The sequence below is a fragment of the Myotis yumanensis genome, unplaced genomic scaffold (assembly GCF_028538775.1).
Source record: "Myotis yumanensis isolate MYYU_CA2020_CCGP unplaced genomic scaffold, mMyoYum1.0.hap1 SCAF_7, whole genome shotgun sequence".
Classification (NCBI taxonomy): Eukaryota; Metazoa; Chordata; class Mammalia; order Chiroptera; family Vespertilionidae; genus Myotis; species Myotis yumanensis.
This window is the reverse complement of record NW_027223758.1, coordinates 52,978,913-53,000,930: the sequence shown is the minus strand read 5'-3', so window position 1 is coordinate 53,000,930 and position 22,018 is coordinate 52,978,913. Positions and strand designations below refer to the sequence as shown.

The 22,018-nt window shown below is 45.3% G+C and overlaps 1 protein-coding gene across 1 annotated transcript in view; it reads right to left on the bottom strand.

Annotated features, from left to right (window-relative positions):
* Positions 1 to 4,783: 4,783 nt before the first annotated feature.
* The window catches only part of ZNF236 (zinc finger protein 236), an 87,595-nt gene continuing 70,360 nt past the window's right edge, over positions 4,784 to 22,018 (bottom strand). The window contains exons 22-32 of the mRNA XM_070420479.1: positions 21,170 to 21,535; positions 20,671 to 20,816; positions 20,340 to 20,580; positions 19,794 to 19,970; positions 17,967 to 18,122; positions 14,762 to 14,949; positions 11,214 to 11,345; positions 8,772 to 8,969; positions 7,850 to 7,979; positions 6,717 to 6,893; positions 4,784 to 5,863 (exon numbers count right to left, since the gene is read on the bottom strand). Of these exons, the coding sequence (XP_070276580.1) occupies positions 5,739 to 5,863; positions 6,717 to 6,893; positions 7,850 to 7,979; positions 8,772 to 8,969; positions 11,214 to 11,345; positions 14,762 to 14,949; positions 17,967 to 18,122; positions 19,794 to 19,970; positions 20,340 to 20,580; positions 20,671 to 20,816; positions 21,170 to 21,535 (2,036 nt within the window). The 3' untranslated portion in view covers positions 4,784 to 5,738. The remainder of the gene's footprint in view (positions 5,864 to 6,716; positions 6,894 to 7,849; positions 7,980 to 8,771; positions 8,970 to 11,213; positions 11,346 to 14,761; positions 14,950 to 17,966; positions 18,123 to 19,793; positions 19,971 to 20,339; positions 20,581 to 20,670; positions 20,817 to 21,169; positions 21,536 to 22,018) is intronic.

Here is a 22,018-nt window from a genome sequence, read left to right as displayed (position 1 = left end):
GAGCCCACATGCCGCGATCATCACACCCGAGCGAACGCGGTACAGACCTGTGGTCATGGCACACAGCACGCCAGCACCTCCAGCAGGTGCGATGTCATCGCATGGCTCACACATTGACGAGAGAAGGTGGGACCGGGTCACTGTGAGGGCGTTGGTTCTCTGATGCACCAGGAAGAGAATCTTCAAGTTATCTTTAAACCAACTTTTTAAAAATATATTTTTACTGATTTCAGAGAGGAAGGGAGAGGGAGAGGGAGAGAGAGAGAAACATCAATGATGAGAGAGAATCATTGAGCAGCTGTCTCCTGCACACCCTCTACTGGGGATCGAGCCCGCAACCCGGGCATGTGCCCTGACCAGGAATGGAACCATGACACCCTGTTTCATAGGCTCAACCAATGAGCCACACCAGCCTGGCTAAACTATCTTTTACTGCATTTACCAGTGAGCACCAAGCTCATGTGAAGTAAGGAATCTCTGACAAATTACTTTTTGCCACATTTTATCTTGCAGAGACATTGACAACAAGTGATTTTGGGAATGTTTGTTTATAGTTGGTTTGGGTTACAAGAATTCTCTTTCAAAAAGATCCACTAAAATGATTTTTTATTTTGCTTTGCTTTTGACAAAACCACGGGTTCCTTTCTGTCTTGGTAGCAGTGTTGTCGAACTCTGTGCATCTGTGAAATTCAGCAAGGGCAGCTCCAGGTGGGATAATGGCAGGGCCCACAGCCCGTGTCTGCCGGAGCCCATAGCCTCAGGGGCAGGCAGCCCCACCGTGGGGCTGAGGGACTCCAAGCCAATACTGACCAACCCTCTTCCTTTTTTACTTCTCTACCCAAACCTCCTAGGACAGAGGAATTTGGAAATCACGCAGAAATAATTAGTTTATAAATGGTCGGTGCCAGGGCTCAGCTAACCCGAGGTCCCAAGTCACCTCACATCTCAGATTTGCACAAGATGCTGGGCCAAGTCACGCCTTTGTGTTTAAACAATCTCACAAGAGAGCCAAGTATTCTGGAAAATTCATTGGGAGAAGCACTTTAGGTAATTGAGCAATTCACTGTAGAGGGAATACATTTCCCATAATCTGATCACCTGAAATAGTCCCATCCCACCACCCCCATATTTGGAAATGATTAGAGCAATCCCCCCACAAACAGGCAATGAGGTGGGGCAAAGCCTTCTTACCAGCCTGAGAAAGTCCAGTCACGTCACTTTCCTCCGAAAGTGTATGGAGTCCCTACTCTGTGCTAGAAACAAAGGGAACCAAGACAAAAGTTCTTCATTTACTATCTCAACAAGATAATGACTCTATAAACCACCAGCTTCTAAAAGTTTGAAATGGATAAACTGATATAATGATTCATTTCTTTTCATCTCACCCTCAAATACTGTACAAGCGAGAGTATAAAATACTCAGGGATAGAAAATGAGACACCCCCACACAGTCCACACCCCACGCATCTGAACTGACTGTGAATTCAGCGCCATTGTGTGCTGACCCTGCGGAAAACGCTACCTAGAGAAATGTCCATCTTGCAACTATTATAACTCATCCAGAGCCCAAATAAGTACATGTACAGGAGCTTTAAAATATTACCAAAACTGTTTTTATTACTCCTAAACCCAGCACAGTGGCCTTTGGCATAACTATCCATTTCTAATACAAAATTGGATTAAATCAGTATCATCCAATGTATAAGTAGAACATGAAACATGTTGGAGATAAAAAAGTATTTCTTTTGTGAAAAAATAAATGAAAAATTTTCTTTAGTGGTGAATCAAGAGTGAATCACTTTGTCATTTGAGAACTGGTCAAATAGATTACAAATCTTGACTGAACACAGAAGTCATCATGCTGTAAAGCACTACACATAAACATGGTTGAACGGCAAAGCCTCGCAGTGACTGCCCACTCTCCTGCCGCTGATACGGCCGCTTAGTGCTCAGTGTTAGTGCTGAAATATTTATTAGGCACCCATATAAAGCGATGGGTGTGAGAGGATGAGTGTGGGCTCACTGGTATGACTGAGGAAGCGCGTAAATTCAGATGAGATCAGCAATGACCAAGCGTGACACTTGCTTAGAAACCTCCCCAAGGCAGAGACTGCCTCTTTAAGAGGAATATGCAGGGCTTCTAACTGTAATCAAAAGTCTGCCACCCCACTTTTTAAACAACGAAGAAAATGCCATTAGATTTTAAAATGTTAATTTTCACTAGAATAAGGTAAAGACATGGAGGCTCCATGTATATGCAGACACTTCTGAAATTCTATTCTACAAACTCCAAATTACCTACGTTACACGAGATTAAGTGGCAAAATGAGAAGACATCTAGGTTCACAAGTATCAACTGTATAATGTCATCTCTGCCTCACTTTGTACAAGAGAATCTAGAAAAAAGAAATTAATTAGCAACAACTGACCCTTGGATTAATTTTTTCTTGGTGGTAGGGGGAAGGGTAGAGTATTGACTTTGAAATAAACTTCTGGGCGGGGGATGGGGAAAGAATATGCAAAGAAGGCATGAGATCTCTCTAAAAATGTAACCAGACAACAGTCCTATATATCTTACATGTTTTCTTAAAAAGGTTTCACTTACGTAAATCCAAGGGATCAGTTTTTTTGTTGTTAAAAAAATGCGTCTCCTCATAAGTTAGAATATTCTTCTGCAGAGAGGGAATCCACATGAAGAAGGGAAATGCACCTTACTGTGCAGAACCTCAGACCTGGACTAAAACGCACACCTCTTGCACATAAATGTTACGTAAGAGGTTAGACATCAGAGAACAATGGTTATAATCGTAAAACAAAAACTCACATTTTCTTAAAAATGACAATGGGCAGAGTACAAAATATCCTAAAGAAAGTTTCCCTAGTTAAATGCTGCGATTGGCTGGCACTGGAATTTCGCCATGGGGAGGACCGCTGGTACTCCTTGTGAGGACAGGTGTTCTCCGTCCCCTCAGGGACACATGGCCAGAGGACACGGGCAGCTGATGAGCCTCCCACTGACCTGACGGGCCACAGGCAACATCCAGGTGGGCGGGGTCTCCTTTCACACTCGTGCAAGCACCAACGGGTGTAACTGAGGCAAAAGGCCAGCTGCAAGGGCACCACGTGTGGACCAGTGCACCCTGTGTGGGCAAGGGCACTGGAGTTTCCATTTCTGAAAGGATGCTTTTGTCCTAAGCCACTGACATTCTATGGGAATAACCTAATGGCTGGGATTCCATGCACACAGGATTCCTCCGGAGACCTGGCGTCACAGGAACGCACCCAGGCTCTCGCGCAGACCCGGCCACCTGGCACCGGTGAGCGTTCACTGTCTGGATTCACAGAGGGAAAGGAAAGTGTCAAAGTTCCTTTCGGTTAAAAACTATCTGAACTTGGAATGAATTCATGTGCCAAACTTCCTTATATTAAATATTCTAAAGGGAGAAATGGGTCCCACTTCCTAACTTCATGTTTTATTTATTGTTCTTCCAAAAGAGATCTGCTAAGATGAGATCTTTCTGAAGATGCTGTTATCTATCCTCATGGTCCTGGCTGTGCAAGGCTGGAAATCTCTCGTCAGAAGACTTTATCGGCCACTAAGTCATAAAGAGCAACCTGCACTCCACCCAGGGCTCCGTAAACTGTCTTTACAAAATCTTATCTTTTCAAGGAATGTTTTGCAAAGAAGCAGCTTTTATAATTAGAAAGTAAATCAAAGTAATACACTAATATCTTGTGTTTGCTTGCTAATAAACTGAGAACACTCACAAAACGAATTGTTGATAGGGTTTTTTCTTTTTCTTTAACCAAAGTAGAAGTAGTTTTAGATTCTCATGGTACAGAGTTCAGGGCTGTGCTTGAGTACAATTAAGAATTAAATAAACCCCTCTTAGAGATTGTCCTGAGATGACATTTAATGCTAAAAACAAAATAAATAAACTAGCAAGAACAAAATTTTTTAAATTCCAATAACTGCAACTTGGGATTTTTGTTTACCAAAATTAATGAACATTTCTAAAATATTTTAATACAAAATTATAAAAGAAAGTGCATTAGAAGCAAAACCTTTAAAACTCTGGCAAAATTACATTATTCTGAATACACTGACTACAGCCAGGTACACACACCAACATTCAAGGAAAACCTCAAGATATATAATAAGTCCAGCATCACAAGAATAAGTCAAATAAGGCTTTTTCCCCTTAAAAAAATATACAATACACAACACAGTTTGAAAAAAAAAGTAATATTATTTAACAGTTTTCTGACTTAAATATTTTCACATAACAAAAGTTTTTATATCACCATGTTACTTATATACATATCCAAAAGTGAACAAAAACAAAAAAAATCAAAAGATGCCCTTTCAAAAAAATAAGAGTGAAATGTCTCTTTTTTTTCAGGAACCTGAAATGAGTTCCTCTCTTAATATACAAAGTCCGTACACTATTTACAGAATAATAAACTGCCCTCTGAAACCAGAGAAGAAATGAGAGAACATAAAGGCAGTTATTTTTCAGAAAAATAAAAACAGCCCAGCTCTATGTTACAATGAAAAAGAGACCCATTTATTAATAAAATGAACACAATACTGGTCTGAAGTGCTCAGAGGGAGGTAAAAGCGCTGATGCTCTCTCTGTAATGGGGACGAGTGCTTATATTTACAAAATATACTGTTCAGCCACACAGAGGCCCATATATCTGTATGTACATATGCACTTATATATAGAACATATAAATAACTTCAAAGGGGAAATTCACATGGAGAGAGAACTTTCCATCTTTGGAATGCTGCAGGAAGGTCACGCCGCCCCGGCACGGGGGGCTTGGTGTGGGACATGTTGAATGTGGCACCATTGATGAGACAAGAATTCCCTGAAATAAAAACACACCTGCTGATGCATGAGTAGGAAAACACGGGCTCAGGTGGGCTCTTGCCCTTCGACTACAGATAGACCTAATGTCGCAGTGAGCAGGGCCAAGCTCCTTTCTCACTTTCTGTTGGCAACGGAAGGCTTGTACTTTATGCAACGGTCTGGCCCGTGGACCTGCTTGTCGCTGGTGAGGCAGGGCAGCGTCGCTTGCGGACTGAGTCGTCCTTGTCCGTGTGTCGGGTTTACTCTGCTCCCCAGGTTTACGCTCAGAGGCTGCCTTCTTATAACTAATGATTAGATATTTTAATGCAGAGAACTGGTCCAGCCATTTCTCAAGGTATTCGTTCTATTAACTTACAGACTAAAAAGAGTCAGTTTCTACTACCTTCAAAATGCACAGAGAAAAGAAAAGGAACTTCCCTGTGTGGTCTAACATTTTTTTGGGACTTTGTGCACCTACCTGACATTTGTTTTATAAGCTATGCTTCTTAGAACATAAAGCATGAAGGAAAATATGACCTTTTCCATGTTAACTTGTCTTTGTAATACAAAGAAATCACACTACAATGATAGTAAGATCCAGTTAACTTGTGTGTAACTAGACGCACTGGCCACGGAGCAGAGGGTGAAACTGCCTGTCGAGTACCTGAGTTCAGTGATTTGTAGACAAATGAGAACAATGCGGTAACATTTCCCCGGATTTTTTCCTAAGTCTCTGAAAGACAATGATTCTTTAGATAATTTTATAGCTAAAAACCTACTGTGGTAACATGTTTAACACTTGAAGCTTCGAAACAGAAATTCCAAGTGCTTCGTTCTGCACAGCACAGAACCTCAGAGATATCCCAGGGTGCCATGGGCTGCTCAGAAGACATTGGCCAGTGCCTGCCACTCGCCGGCGGCCTCAGGCACCACCTCCTCCAGATGCAGGGTCTGGCTCAGCTCCTCGGTGCCCTGCTCCTGGGGGCCCGCGGGTTCCTGCAAGGCTCCTGCAGGGCAGACAGAGCACAGGCAGATCAGACTCCAGCAGCACAAAGTACTCAGTTAAAGGACAGCTGGAATAGAGACAAGGACTTTCTACTGGTAAATGGAGGGCTTTCCACCCCAGTGAGGAGAGCCATTTGAGCGCAATTTGAATGATTCAGGGGTGATGTCGGTACTAACTGTGAAAATGGCAGTGGTCATGGACAAACCTGCCCGTGAGGGTGCTATTCCTGCGGTATCAGTGAGGTGGGGTAGACACTAACATTCACAACTCGCCTCTTTTCCTGATAGGAAGTAAAGCAGGGCCTGGCGCATATCCGTTAAAATGAACTTTCTCTCCCTCAAAACCCCGCAACAGTGTCTTCCTCTGGTCGCCAGTCACCATGCAGGCCCGTCAGCTTCACGCATTGGCCACACCACCCTAACACCTAAGTAAACCTGAGGCCCATCTGTCAGACACCAAAGGCTCTATTCAGCACATACGTACAACACAAGCAGCTCAGCCCTGCATGGCCACTGCAGCCCATCCAGCCACTGACCACCACCCCTCTCTTCACAAAGACTGGTGCAGGCCCAGGTTTGTGGGACACAGCAGGGGGCCACAGGCTCAATACGCCCAGTGTTAGTGTGTCAACATGGACAGAGGCCCGTCTGTGGACAAGATGGCCTGACTCTGCCCTATGAGAGCCAGGCACACAGACAGCACTGGGCACGGAGCGGCCCGGCTGGACCCACACTTGGCATCCTGCACTGAACACTTGGCCTGGCACTGCATCTGGGGAAGGCTTCCCCAGGGCTCATGGGCAGGATGCAGCACCGGCCCCCCTACAGAGGGCGCAGTGTGCACAGGGGCCTCACCAGTGTAGCTGTGCGCCCGCTTCATGTGGAGCTTCATGTTGCTCTTCTGGGTGAAGCCCATGACGCAGTAGTCACACTTGTAGGGCCGCTCGCCTGTGTGCTTCTTCATGTGCACCTGCAGCGCGCTCTTCTGGTTGAAGGCCTTCTCGCACAGCGTGCAGTGGAAGGGCCGCTCCCCTGAGGGCAGAGCAACCAAGTCAGGGCCTGAGCTGCCCTCGAGGAGCACATGCAGGAGACAGGCACATGCACACGACCGGCACACCCACATGACGGGCACATGCAGGAGCCGGGCACACACATGGAAATGACTGGCAGACAAGGGCTGATTCACAGGGGTCACCATGGTGTCCTTCCTGCTCCCACCAGCAAGTCCGCTCCATGGTGACACATGAGAGACTGCCAGAGGCTGCTGATAGTCCTGAAGACTTCATAAATGAGGGCACAGTGTTTCCAACCCACTGGGGCAGGAAAACAAAAAGACCTTCAGGACATGAGACTATCCTACCACTTGATTAAAAGTAGGACTTACGAAATACTTTTAAAAACATGTAACTGCTTTCATGTTAATTCAGACACTGGAAAGTGAAAGGAAAAGCTGCTCAGTGCGACTTCTGCTGGGTGCCTGCATGTGGACCAAGAAGGTGGACAGGTCCCAGGAGGCCCTAGGCCCCACCCTGAGCAGAAGGTGCTCAGGCCTGGGAAGCTCAGGCCAGGCGGAGGCGGAGGACAGAGCCTGGGACATAGGAAGGGGTCTCTGTGTGAGGAGGAGAGAGGGGCGAGAGGCAGGGAGAGTTTGCTCCCTTACTGTGTGTTTTTCTGAGACTGACTGACTTAGTGGAGACAGGAAAAGCCAGTAGAGAAATGTGAGAAGAGACAGGAAGGAAGCCCTGCGGGACCACAAGGTAGTCTGGCCTGACACTGTGCTTTATGCTCACAGTCTGAGCAGCAAAACCGTTCACTTAAAGGCTAGTTACCGCAATAACGTGATAAAAATTAGGACAAACGGCATACATGGTCCTTGTATTATACACAATGTGTGCTATGGTGAACAAGTATTCCATGCTAAGTCCTGGTTCCTCCAGGTCTGGTCAGAGGTCCCTGTGCCAGGAGCCCGCAGCCCCGAGGCTCCTCACCTGTGTGGATGCGGCTGTGGCGCTCCAGCTGGCTTGGTTTGGCAAAGGCCTTCTCACAGGTGTCGCATTTAAACACTCTGGGCTTCTGCGAGCTTAGAGAAGGGCCAGCTTGGTGTGTCTGCATGTGCTCCTGTTAAAGACAACACAGCAATGAAGCAATGCCCATGGTCACAGGAACTGCTCCACCTTCGGGCACTCAGGTCTGTCCAGTTACATGTGGCTACAAACAATGCCGCAACGAATGACCTTGGGCATATTTTGTGCTGATTCGCAAGCAGGTGCAGAGACCCTTGGTTAAGGCCTCCCCGTTCCCCTACAGAAGGTGTACCGAGCCCAGTCTCACCAGCACTGACGGGATTTCAGTCCCCCCACACCTGCCACAGGTGCTCACCGCTTTTTTAGCATTGGCCACTCTGAGGCATGACAGTCTCTCCATGTTCTTCTCATTTGCATTCAACACTGACTATGACTAACGTATGAACATCCAATTGGCTCATGCAGCCACCAAGCCTCTTAGGACAGTGGTTCTCAACCTTGGCTGCACATTAGAATCACCTGGGAATCTTTTTAAAATCCTGATTTCTGGGCCTCATCCTCTGGAAATTCTGTTTCTTTGTTATGGGGTGGGGCCACAACATTAGTAAAAAGAAACAGAATTTCCAGAGGATGAGGCCCAGAAATCAGGATTTTAAAAAGATTCCCAGGTGATTCTAATGTGCAGCCAAGGTTGAGAACCACTGTCTTAGGACTAAAACACACCGGTAAACACCCTTACCTCAACTGACGTTTTCCTCAAAAAAATTGCACAAGTTGTCACTGAAATCTGTAGTAACGTTTGTGACTCAAGAGTTGTGCCCTTCATTGAGCGTGAGTGGGCGGGGCATCGGGGGAGGGGCTGCAGTGGCGGCTGAGGGCACTGTACCTTGAGGTGGGTGGCCCGCTTGAAGGCCTTGCTGCACACGGGGCACACGTGGATGCGCTCCCGGCCGTGCGCATCCTTGCTGTGGTGCAGCAGCAGCGCGGACGACGCGAAGCTGCGGCCACACTCCACACAAGGGTGCTGCCGGCTCTCCTTCTCGGGCTGGCCGCCCGGGGCCAGGTGCGCAGAGACGTCAGTTACCTGAGATGGGTCAGAAATCCAGGACTTAATGGTGCAGTTGGCAAACCAACAGAAGACAACAGACACACTTCATAGGCACCAGCCTCAGTTCCTGGCATGTCCTTGTGGACATGGTCAGTGGGGCCTGGCGCCTTTAGACCAGGATGGCACCCACTGAGAGTCCTGACTGAATGGGTTCACAGAACAGAAGGGGTCACCTGAGAGTGACTGCCAGCTGCCTGTCCGCTTCCACATTGCTGTCCTTCCCACTCAGGGCCGCTTCCTCATCTGAGAAACATAACTAATCACAGTACCTGCCTGTCAGGGTTCAGTGACAGTTAAATGAGGGACCATCCCTGGCACACAGCAAGGACCCAGCAAATGCTGTTAGTGCGAGGGTTAGCTTCGACACATAGAAATGATATTGCTAACAAGTACTATTGCTATGGCTGGAGATGTCTTTTAGCAAATGGCACCACAAATAATTCTCAGCTTTTGATTGGATTAAAGGATTTCCCCCAAACTTTGGATCACACCCTTTAGTAGGCTTTCTATTCATTCTAATAGGATGCCATCAATACTCTAAAAATAACTAACAAAATAAATGAATGAAGCAGGAGGCCTTCCCTGCTTAGCTCTTATAAACAGGAGTTTTGTTTTGTGGATAAAAATTTATGATGACTTAGTGAATGAAAACTATAAACAATTCTAAAGAAAACTGATGGAATTTTCTATTTCCAGCCTAGTATTCTTCATAATACTAGAAAAGACAAAAATGGATATACTTTAAAGAAAACAGCACACAGTGTCTGCAGGGTGCTCTAATATTGATCAGCACTCAATAAAAGAGAATGGAATGAAAGAAGAAAAGAAAGAGCAAAGGTCAGTCAGAAGAGCAGAGAGAATGCCAATGTGTCGCAGGAGCAATTTTGTGACACTGTGTCAGGTGTGCACATGTCTACATGAGCCTGTATATGTAAAACAAGAAACAACAAAAACACCTGTGTGTATGCAGGACACCGAATAAGGCAGTGATGGTGAACCTTTTGAGCTTGGCATGTCAGCATTTTGAAAAACCCTAACTTAACTCTGGTGCCGTGTCACATATAGAAATTTTTTGATATTTGCAACCATAGTAAAACAAAGATTTATATTTTTGATATTTATTTTATATATTTAAATGCCACTTAACAAAGAAAAATCAACCAAAAAAAATGAGTTCGCGTGTCACAGGTTCGCCATCACTGGAATAAGGCATTATTTCTTGTGAGTCAAAAAACGTTTGAGAGCCACTAGAGTAAGCGGTGCTTCAGGCTGCTCTGTAAGTGCAAATACACACCGTGGTTTACGGGTGGTGCACTCGAAGCATGCGGTGACAGAGCCCAAGCGCATGGCACTCAGATCCACCAACACACTCACTATTCATCGCTTCTGAACCCAACACCTCACTGTGAGAGGGAAGCGCTCGCTGTGCCGCTCCCTGAACCATGACAACCACGGATGTCTCTGAGTCCTGGGTGCCCTTGTGCATCACTGAAGTGTGGTCTTGAGGACCCCGAGACCAATGTGCAACCATTTTACAAATAGAAACTCAGCAAGATGAGGGAAATTCCCTATGCTGGTCATGTCTACCTTCTTTATGGAAAAGTCCTGGCCCCACTAAAAAAACAGTGAGTCATTATCTTGACACTCATTTGCTAAAATTGCTGAAGCATAAAGTTAATGCTTCTTCCATTCAGAGATTGTTACTGTATTTGTAACTCTGAAACGCTTTAAGGAAAGAGTGTTTAGACGCTTTTATATTTAGAACTATCATTCACTGAATATGGGACAACATGCATTTTAAGAAATGAGACTAGTCAAATGACAAATAGGTCACGCACTCACATATGACTGTGTATATGAGAGAAAATATAACAAGTCTATAGAAGACCAGCAAAGGGCTTTCAAGAAAACCTATAAAAAAACTAAATGGGAGTAAATGGCACGTGAGGTCTGATCAGTAGGCAAGTAGAAGATGTTAATAAATTTCTAACTAGATCCATACACATTATTGTTTGCTACCTCTCACTTTGTGGTGCAATAAATCATGGAAGGAACAATATCTAGTTTCAGCCTTTCAGCACATGCTGTCCCTGGACCCTCCACAGCTCATACCATTCACACTCAGGATTTGCTGGAGACCCACCTCCTCATTCCCCATCTCGTCTGAGTCTGTGCTTTTAAAAAAGCATAAATGGTTGTGAGTGACAGTGTGCCCTGTACCTGGTAGGCGATCTCTTCACAAGCAGTGGACCCTGGCTGTGGGGTATGGCTCACCAAGATGACCTGTGGTGAGCCTGCTCCTCCGTGGCCTGAGAGGGAGGGATCGGTGAGCAAGGCTGGGAACTGCTGACCCTGCCGAACAAGGATAATCACTACTGTAGACATCATAACATTATCATATCCAGTAATAATGTAGAAGATCTGTTATGGTGCAGTCATTTTGGAAAACAAGTTGACAGGTCTTCAGAAGGTAACCACAGAATCACCATATGAATCAGCAATTTAGTTTGGAGGTATCTATCCCCCAAATGAAAACCTATGTCCGTTTGTAACCTTGTACATGAATGCTCATAGCAGCACTACTCACAGTAGTCACAAAGGGGAAAGAGCCCATAATATCTAGGAACTGGGTAAACAAAATGTGATATCTATATAATGAAATATTTGACAATAAAAAGGAATGAAGTATGACACAGGCTACAACATGGATGAATGAAAGGGGCCAGTCACAAAAGACCACACATTATATGATTCCATTTATGGAAAATATCCTAACAGGCAAATCTGTAGGGACAGGAAGTATATCAACGGTTGCCAGAGGCTGGAGGACACAGCACAGCATGGGGTGAGTTTGGCACAAAGTCACAAAATGTCCTAAAAGTAGATATGGTGATGGTCACACAAATTTGTAAGCACGTTAAAGACCATTAAGTTGCTATAAACTACATATAAAGAATGTTTCCTTGTTAAAAATACACATACCACTTTGCTGTATTACACAGAACTACTATGAGTCTTTTTTTTTTTTTTTTTTTTAAATATATTTTATTGATTTTTTACAGAGAGGAAGGGAGAGAGATAGAGAGTCAGAAACATCGATGAGAGAGAAACATCGATCAGCCGCCTCCCGCACATCTTCCACTGGGGATGTGCCCACAACCCAGGTACATGCCCTTGACCGGAATCGAACCTGGGACCTTCCAGTCTGCAGGCCGACGCTCTATCCACTGAGCCAAACCGGTTTCGGCTACTATGAGTCTTATGACCACTCCAGCACACCCTTCTCCACTGACTGGGAACCGGAGACAAGGCAATAATAGATATGGTCAGCGGGATGGGGGTGCAGAGGGGAAGCTCAGCTTAAATGACCTGACTTTGTACTACAAATGCTGAATCTACATAAGCAAGTTAATACAGAACTGGAACTGCTAAAATCAAAGCTACTTCTAAACATACCTTACGCAGAATCCAGACTCTCATTTGAAGCATATTAACTTGAAGACTCAACATCAGTGCCTAATGCTGAAGGGTAAGGAGTCACTAGGACACTTGGGCAAATGTCAGGTACCCTGCAGCTGAAGGTGAGGCTGTTTCTCAATGTCTCCAGGAAAACAAAACTATCTGGGTTCCCACAGGGAAGATAAAGAATGGAGGAGGGGAGGACTGAGATGGCTCCTCCCCTCAGGGATGAGATGGCTTTAAAAAACTCCACCCATACAGAACGCTGGGTCCACTTCCTTTGGGAAAGACACTTGTGAGGCAGACAGAGTAGGGCAATGGGTAGGACACAGGCCGGTGGGGCACAGCTCCAGACAAGCAGAGCTTCTTAAATTGACTTAGATTTTTTTTTTTATTATTGTCTAAAGTTTCACATATGTGGATTCTTTTTTTAAAAAATGTTTTTATTGATTTCAGAGAGGAAGAGTGAGAGATAGTAACATCAATGATGAGAGAGAATCATCTATTGGCTGCCTCCTGCACGCCCCCTACTGGGGATCGAGCCCACAACCTGGGCATGTGCCCTTGACTGGAATCGAACCCAGGACCCTTCAGTCCATAGGCCAATGCTCTATCCACTGAGCCAAACTGGCTAGGGCTTACTTGGATTCTTTACTTCCCATATGCCTTTAAAAAAGGTGAAATGATGGTATTTTAGGTATATCCATGTATTAAATTGTATTACCCAAACATGGGGTAGATTGAAATGGTGCCATCTGTACTAGCAAAGCTTTGTGTTATGACTCCCTTACAAGGGAAGGTTACCCATCTGCTACGTATCTGTTGCGGGTTTTTGGCCCACTCTTAGCACAATACCAATGTGGAAAAATGGTGTCAATCAAAATTAATAAATTCATATCTCCTACTTTAATAATCAAAGGTAAATACAACTGCTGGCCAGAAATTCAGATACACCTAAGAACCAGTGCTGGCTCATAAATTAACATTACCAACCAAAAACGATGATATTGGAGACTCTTAGCACATGTGGGCTTATCAAGGGGAAATGACAATTCCTTCCTGATTTGAAATGACAAAATGACAAAGCTATAGAAGAACAGATTAGCAGTCATCCAGGAGGAGAGGTGAGGTCCTTGCAGGTGGACACGGTCTGTACCTGATCTTGTGGATGGCAACGCCTAGGTGACACCATCTACAGATCTGCAAGATGCCATCCCTAGCTTCCACTGGATAAAGGGTACACAGGATCTCTCTAAATTATTTCTTACAATTGCCTGTGAATCTACAATTATCTCAAAATAAAAAGTTTAATTAAAAACCTATACACAATGTAACTTACTAGTGTATTATTGCTGTTTCAATTGCTAATATTAAGTATTCTTAATGCAAATGCCTTGATTCAATAAGCAAAGTCCAATAAAATAAACCCAATGGTCAGCTGGAATCCACTGAAGTAGCACATGAAAGTTGTTTGTTTCTGGTTTGCATGATTACTTGAATCAATTTATTCCTTTGCTGTATTTGGTTTACACTAAGGTAGAAATTACAATAATCTCACTCCCCAAGGGCACATGATTCCCAAGTGCCCGCGCTGGCCGAGGGGGGGCTCTGGCTCCAGCTGCATCCAAGGGACAGGCTAAAACTGTCACCTAGCGAATGCAAAGAACTGCTCACTGACCTCTTACTTTAGTTATGATGAATAAATTAATTACTTAGCATTTTCTAATTAAAGCTGCCCAAGTTTTCAGCGTCTTCACTCAATGCATTATGTGACATACACACCCTGAGACTGCACTCCCCCCGCAGGGACTTGTCTGAGCACATAAATGACTACTTATGGAGTCCTCGATGCAGCATATGCCCCTCAGTAAACTCATCTGTAAAACTAAATGCTGTGCAGCCACTAAAGCCTGGGCTGGAACCATGGATGGGGACGACCTTCAGAATGCAGGCAGATGGAAAGTTTACATGGCACAAAATACACAGGAACTCTTTCCTGAAAACTTTAAAATACGTGTCAGTATATGTGCACAGGAAGGTGTGGAAGGGAATATACACTAAAATGTTAACAGTGATTCCCTTTGAAAAGTAGATTTTTTTAAGGAATACTTTTTTGTATTGTCTGAATTTTCTTGTTTTCCCCTTTTTGCACTTAATATATTCCTTTTTTTTTAAATCAGAAAAAGACCTTCAATTTCAAAAGAAAATGTTCAGAACACATATTTGAGAAGAACTAATTAATGAAGTTTCCCAATCACCCCTTGACAGAGTGCCATAACTGCATGATGACGGGACAGGTGTGCACCTACCTGAGAAGCGATGTTGAGTGTGACCGTGTCTAGTCCTCCTGAGAGCAAGCCCTGAGTGTCAGCCAGAGTGAGGGTGACGCTGGCCTCGCCTCCCACTCCTGACGAAGACATGACCAGGTTCTGAGCAGAGAGGGCCGACGGGGATGCGGGAGCCGTGGAAGAAAGGCTGCCGGCTGCAGTGCTAAGTTCTACAAGAAAGACCAGGCAAGCAGATCAGTGGGGAAGCTGCGGGAGTGGGAAGGATAGTCTTCACAAAGGAGCAAGCCTGTCGTCACCAGCACCTGCACCGTCTAAGCTTCTGAAATGGCATCACAGAAACCGCAGAATCTTTTATTCCAGTTTTATGGCAAGCTTTCTACAGTTCCTAAACGTCTTTGTACATAAACATACTCTGTTTTAGTATAACAGAGGGAAAGAACAGTGAAAGGAGAGTAAAAACCTGACCTTACAGTCTCTGTCACGGCTACCACCACAGAAGGAAACTCCAGCAAGAACTTCCAGGACCCTGTCCCAGCAGGACCAGAGACCAGCCACAGAGAGGAGTCCACTGATCCCTGAGCAACCATCAGAAACTAATAGAGCACAGTTATTAAAGAATTCATGTAATTACATAAACGATATATACAGGAGATAGAATGGTGCCAGTGAGCAGGTCAAAGGGGATTTGACTCAGTCCGGTGACTTCTCTGCTCACGTTCACACTGTTACCACCTCACATCTGCTTGTCCTGAACACAGGCCATCCAGATAAAACTGGACAGAAACGCTGCCTGAGCCTGCCATTCGCTCCCTAGCAGTTTATCTTAGAAATGGCATGATTAATCTGAAACAAGGTCACTGTAATGCCTAGGCTCACTGGCATGGCCTGAATCCTGGAAGTGACTTTGACTCTAAGGTAAATACTGCCCAATAATAAGACAATCTCTTGACCAATACTGTGCAGATGGGATCAGCTACTTAATTGTAAGTAGTACTAATGGAATATGCAAACCTCTCTAAAGATGCGCTTAACACCAAGAATGGAGTAGTTATTTGAAGTCTCTTCCTAACTCAGGACTGTTCAAAGATGGATGCCAAGTCCTTCACCTTCGAGAGGTACCATCACCATGTGTCCAAGGAAGCCGATGTAGAAGGGAGACCCTTCATGTTGATTAACCAGATGGCAGGAGTTTCAAGACTGGAGCCGAGACAGCCTCAGAGTTCTTCATGTGTCCTCATTCCACCCGCTCTTTCCACCTGATCAAAACTCCAGGATCACCAAGTAGCATAAAAACCATGTAAGTGAAGACATCAGGCACTCTCCCTGTCTGCACATCAGTGTGCCGAGGGCTCACTAGAGACATAGGTCACATCACCCCGGCCAGCCCCAGCGCAGCAGGCTGGGGAGCCTGGTTTCCTGACACTCCAGAGTCTGCTAACCCTCTTTCCACTCTGCTGGTCCAACACGACCCACGCAGAGGGGGGAAGAGGATAATCTCACAGCCCAGGGACAGGATTCTGGATGTGGTCAGAAAATACCTCTCATTCTTAACAACAAAGACACAAGGATGATTTTCAAAAAGTCTGCTCTGTAACTTAAAAGTATATGATATACTTCAGATGTATTACCTATTATAGACCAAATTATAACCCGAAAGTCTTAATTTGTAGCCAATTAAAACGTAAAACAAAATTCCCCTTAGTTGAAAAATAAACAAACCACCTCTCATTTCAAATGAGTAAGAAGTAAGTTCTGTGACAGATTTCAGAGCCCCAAACTGAACAAGCGAGCAGACGCAGGAAGAATAGAGCCTGGAGCAGACTCAAGCCCAAAACCTAGTGGGAACCATCACTGGCCAGACACTGGGGTGCTGGATCTGCCAATATGCTGTTTAGACCATTCCTAATCACTCAGGCCTCAGTTTACCCTTCAGCAAATGAGAGGATGGACAGAAAATTCCTCTAAGGTCCCGAGGTTGCCCATGCCCTCCTTGGATCCAGCCAAATTCTACACCATGGCACCTCGCCTCAGCCCAGCAGAGATTATCTGGCCTGTAACACAATGTCACTCTCTTGGGAGAAGTGCTCCCCATGGGCCCATAGTGCCACTCCCTGCTCAGCCCAGTGTCCAGAGAAGTCACCCGGACTGAGTCAAATCCCCTTTGACCTGCTCACTGGCACCATTCTAACTCCTGTATATATCATTTATGTAATTACATGAATTCTTTAATAACTGTCTGTGCTCTATTAGTTTCTAGGACCCAAAATTCCAGGGGACCATGTGTGTCTTGCTCAGTATCATGTTCTCAGACTTAGTACAATGCTTACACCCAGGACACAACACAATCTCTTGCTGAATAAATGAATTACTGGATAAGAAAGCATTTCAATGAAGCACAAAAAAAAGTCTAGCTGTGGGTACAAGTACCTGTAAGATCAAACTTTTTCTCAAAAAATGAACTAGAGAGCTGGAAAATAAGAGGGCTAAGAAACTGATAAAACCTCTACAAGGTAAAGAACATGAGAAAGGTATGGCATCCTAAACTGCTAACAGTTACTTATGAAGCTGTGATTTTATACGAGCTCATTTCCTTTTAATTGTGCTCATTTATTTTTATAAGAGTCTACTCCTCAACACCTTAGAACAGCGGTTCTCAACTTGTAGGTCTCGACCCCTTTGGTGGTCAAACGACCCTTTCACAGGGATCGCCTAAGACCATCCTGCATATCAGATATTTACATTACGATTCATAACAGAAGCAACATTACAGTTATGAAGTAGCAACGAAAATAATTTTATGGTTGGGTCACAACATGAGGAACTGTATTTAAAGGGCCAGAAAGTTGAGAACCACTGCCTTAGAAGGATGTCTTTCAATTGTGTTATCCTACTGTGGCTGGGCAGAAAATTCACACTGCAGGGCCCAGAGGATGACAAGCCAGGACCTCACAGCCCAGGGGGGAAGGGGCAGCTTCATGGAGCCATCAAAGTGCCCACGTGCATGAATACATAATGCCCTAGGTATCTGAATACCATTACTTACTGCTGTTCCTTAAGAGATAGAATTATCAATTGGTTGATAACTCTACAGAGACCTCTACCACCATCAACCACTGTGGAATGACACTGCATGTGACAGGACGAGGGGCTGAGATGTCGTGCTAACGGATGGCTCACTCCTTTCCACTGACCTTCAGATCCCACAATGTCACCGTCAGTTTCATACCTGAAGCGGTCAATGCTGCACTCTGCGTGAGAAGCTGGTCATTGCTGATTGTCAGGGTGGCACCTGCAGACTGATTACTGACCGTAGCCCCGGACAATCTTATCGTCCCGTTTAGCTCACTGCTTCCACCAGAACTGTGCTGAATAAGGTCTTGACCTAAATGAAAATTAATACTGTAATATCTGAAAGTAACATGGTGACTGACACTCTGGCAAGTGTGATGAATGTATAATACCATGTTTATAGAAAAAAGTGAAAATAAGACTATGAAATACATTTCCCTAAATGAAAGTATTTGTTCATACTTTTTAAGCTGTATTTTTCAAATGCTTCTTAAAAGTTCTGCTTTAACTCAGCATTTAGGCACTTAAATTACACGCTTTGTTGAATAAAACTTAAACTGAATTGAAAATATTTCCCAATGTGATGGACCACCAGGTGTAGCAAACTGTGTTAAAAAGGATCAAAGAGATACTACAAAATGATACCAGCACCTCCCTTAGCTGGCTCCCAGGTGGCCAGCTGAGCTGCGGCACCTTGGACGTCTGATAGGAGGGGTCACTGCCACTGGGAGGCTCACAAGCACTCCAGCGCACCCGCCATGTGTTCCCAGCAGGTCCCACACCTGCTCATGCCAGCCCCTCAGCTAATGTCACATGTAATAGAACCAAATAGTATGGGAGCAGGCGAACCTGCTGGGAGCCAAACCTGCTGATGTTTCAGTGAGTACCAAACAGAATTCTTGGGAAAGAATGGACAAAGACAAGTTGCTTTTAAAAAGTTCTGCTGTCAAGTTAGGCATAAGCAAGCCAACGATACAGAACTGGAGGGAAAATCATCAGAAGACAAAAGGATGCTGCACTCTGCTCTGTCATTACCAGCACCCTCCGGGATTGTAAACAGACAACAGGGCAGGAAGCCACACACGGCAGGCTGAGTACGGGCAAATGAAACCGTATAACTGCCATGGGCAGAGCGGACCCGTTTTCAGGAGAGCTAGGATTCACTTTTTGGTTCTGTTTCCCACAGCTTTTCATTAACAACTGGCCTGAAAACATGAGTTACAGAATCTTCACTGCATATGTGCAAGGTAACTCAGGGAGGTGAGGACCAGCCTCTCCTTTTACCCAGTGTGTGTCAAGTTTTCTTCAAATGACTTATGAATGGCTAACAGACTGTAAAATTTAACTGAAGTAATATTTGTGCACAGCCAAGGGTCCTGTGGGCAGAGCCACCCATGCATGTGCTCCGAGCTAACAGGTCAAACACGCTGGGGGCATGAATGACACGCAGGAGAAACACCTGACAAGAATACTGCAGTCTGAGGCAGAATGTATGGGCTTGGTGACAGACTCATAGGGTCCTTCTGCCAGTTTCAAGTGACCTACACTGCCAAACGGTATTCTCATTTGTTTATTTACCTCTCAATGTTTGCCATAGGTCACATTTGTATACATAATCCGAGTAGAATCTGAAAAGAGTAGGCGAGTAAGCTCCCTATAATCTTTGACAATGCACAGTTTATGTGGATTATATTCCTTTCACTTAATGGAGCATGAATGAGACTTGTGACGCAACAGTTTTCTGCTCTTTGCTAAACAAAAAAACATGTGAGAAAAAAAATCACTTAAACTGGAAATGACAGAACTATCAATTTTAATTTGTTATCAAATTTGAGCAGTAACATTGTCACTATGCCTGAATTTCTTACCTGAATTACAAACACGTATTGGGCACTGGCTTTATGCAAAGCTGAGTGTACAGAAAGAATATAAATAAGACAGACTTAGATTGCAGGTAAAAATATGCTTAACATGAATGACTAACCAGAGATGGTCAGGGTGATTTCCTGTGGGGACCCTGAGGATGACGTGGTGGGCCCAGCAGCCTGTGCTAAGACCTGGCTGAGACTGGAGTTGTTGATGGTCAGGGTGATCTCATGGGGGCCACTGGAGGTAGACACCAGGCCTGGTGATGGCATCACTTGAGTGAGGTCTTGAGTCCCTGGTTATCGTTATAGAACAAAACAAAGCTGGGCTTAAAATGCAATATTCTCTTCTTATATTAAAAATACTTTAGTGAAAATGTTACTTCAAAATGAGAAAGATTTGAAAAAAAAGCAGTTATCTCTAATTCCTTCACCTATAAAGATAAGAAAGCCTTATGAAATAGGAAGCCAATGGGACAAAATTAATTCCGTGAATGTTGCAATCTACATGCATATATTGAATAAAGATCAGTTAAGGCATAGGACGTTTGTTTAGCGAGCTTTAAAAAGAGAAGAAATGGCATCACAGCGTCCTAAACTCAAATTCATGATGATGAGCACAAATCTGACCCTCCATGGTCCAAGCCCACAGGAGTGGCTCTTACCACTACTGCTGGTGGTCAGCACAGAGTCCTGCTCCGACATCGAGCTGATGGTCAGGTTGGCAGAGGTCACCGTGGGCTGTAAGGACAGGCCTGAGATGGGCTGGATGACCACACTGGCTGGGACCGTGCTGTCCGCTGTCTGAAGGGAGCTGTTGTGTGAGGTCGAGCCCGGCTCCCCCGTCAGTTGCTGAGCAAGCAGGTTGGTGGGCTGTAAGCTTTGCTGCAAGACACCTGGGTCAATCTGAAAGGCAGCACAGACATTTGTAATGAAGTTTCATGCTGTGTGACTCAGGCTACATTCAAGCACAGAAAACCATGGCAGGTGCCACACCTGTAATGTGATGTTGTTAATGCCAGAGGTGTCGATTCCAGAAATTTGAACATTAGGCCCAACCAAGTTAGCCGCCAGCTGTAACTGGATGCCTTCCAGGGCGGCCAGGCTCCCATCCGTCAGAGACACTGTCCAGTCACTGCCACCTGCATGGAAAAAGAACAGGAAGGAATGGGTATCAATAGGAAAACCTAATTTTTATGTATGTATCAATATGATCTGGTGAAGGAACACTAAAACCCACTTTACACCATATACACACACTGTCTGATTCAATCATCACAAAACACACCTGTGAGGGAACACCGCCATCCAGATCAGAAAACGAGGCTGAGAGCGGGTACACTGACTAGCCAACACCTAACATAGCAACTGCACTTCATTAGGCTCTGATCACACCCCAGGTCACGGACACAGGGAGAGTTGTTTCTCACATCTGCAGACATGTGGTACATCTCAGGGCCCTTACTCAGTCCCCACCCGCCAGCTGCAGCCATACCTGACACAGAGCCAGGGAGGACGGCCTGGCTCACTAGTCCTGGCTGAAGCAGATTTGGATCAAACTGGCCAGTCAGAACCGAGTTGTTCATGATCAGCAAATTTGGGTCAGCAGAGGCCGGGCTCAGCAGGCTGGCGGGCTGCAGCCCCTCGGGCGCACTGCGTGGTGTGGACTTCCTGGCTTTCTTGGGGTCAGGCTTATAATGAAACTGCATGTGAGTCTTCCTCCGGCCAGACGTGCGGAAGCGCAGCTCACAGTGTGGACACTTGAAGGGCTTGGCTCCAGTGTGCAAGCGCATGTGGACCTTCAGACTCCCCTTGGTAGAGAAGGCGTTACTGCAGACGTGGCAGCTGAAGAGCTTCTGACCTGTGAAGGGTCGAAAGTCAGTGTCACGTCCATGGCAGGGTGGATGGCGTGAGTGTGGAGCCTGTGACCCAGGGTTTAAAAGGGAACAGAGTCCCTCCTCCTGAGAGCGACAATAGGCCAGCTCTCACCACCACCACTTCTGACTCTGCAAAGGGCATGCTGATGGCTCAGCTCTTTATTTTCTTTCTTGAAAAGGGGGCACCCAGGAGCCAGCACAGGTAGAGGCCACCCGGGAGCATGAGCTCTGGGCTTGCAGAGCCCCGGGTCTAGCACCATGTACCCACTGTGTCCAGAGTGACATGAAGACCTCGCAGGCACCTGAGGGCCCTATCATGAGCATCAAGTTGCCCAGGAGAGTCCCAGGAGCAGAAATGTCGTGGTCTTGCTCCCCCAGAAACGGGCAGGCCGGGACACAGACCAGGACAAGAGAGGCCCTGACATTTTTCAGAGACACTGCTTTCCCTCCCAAGTGCACAGAGCGGA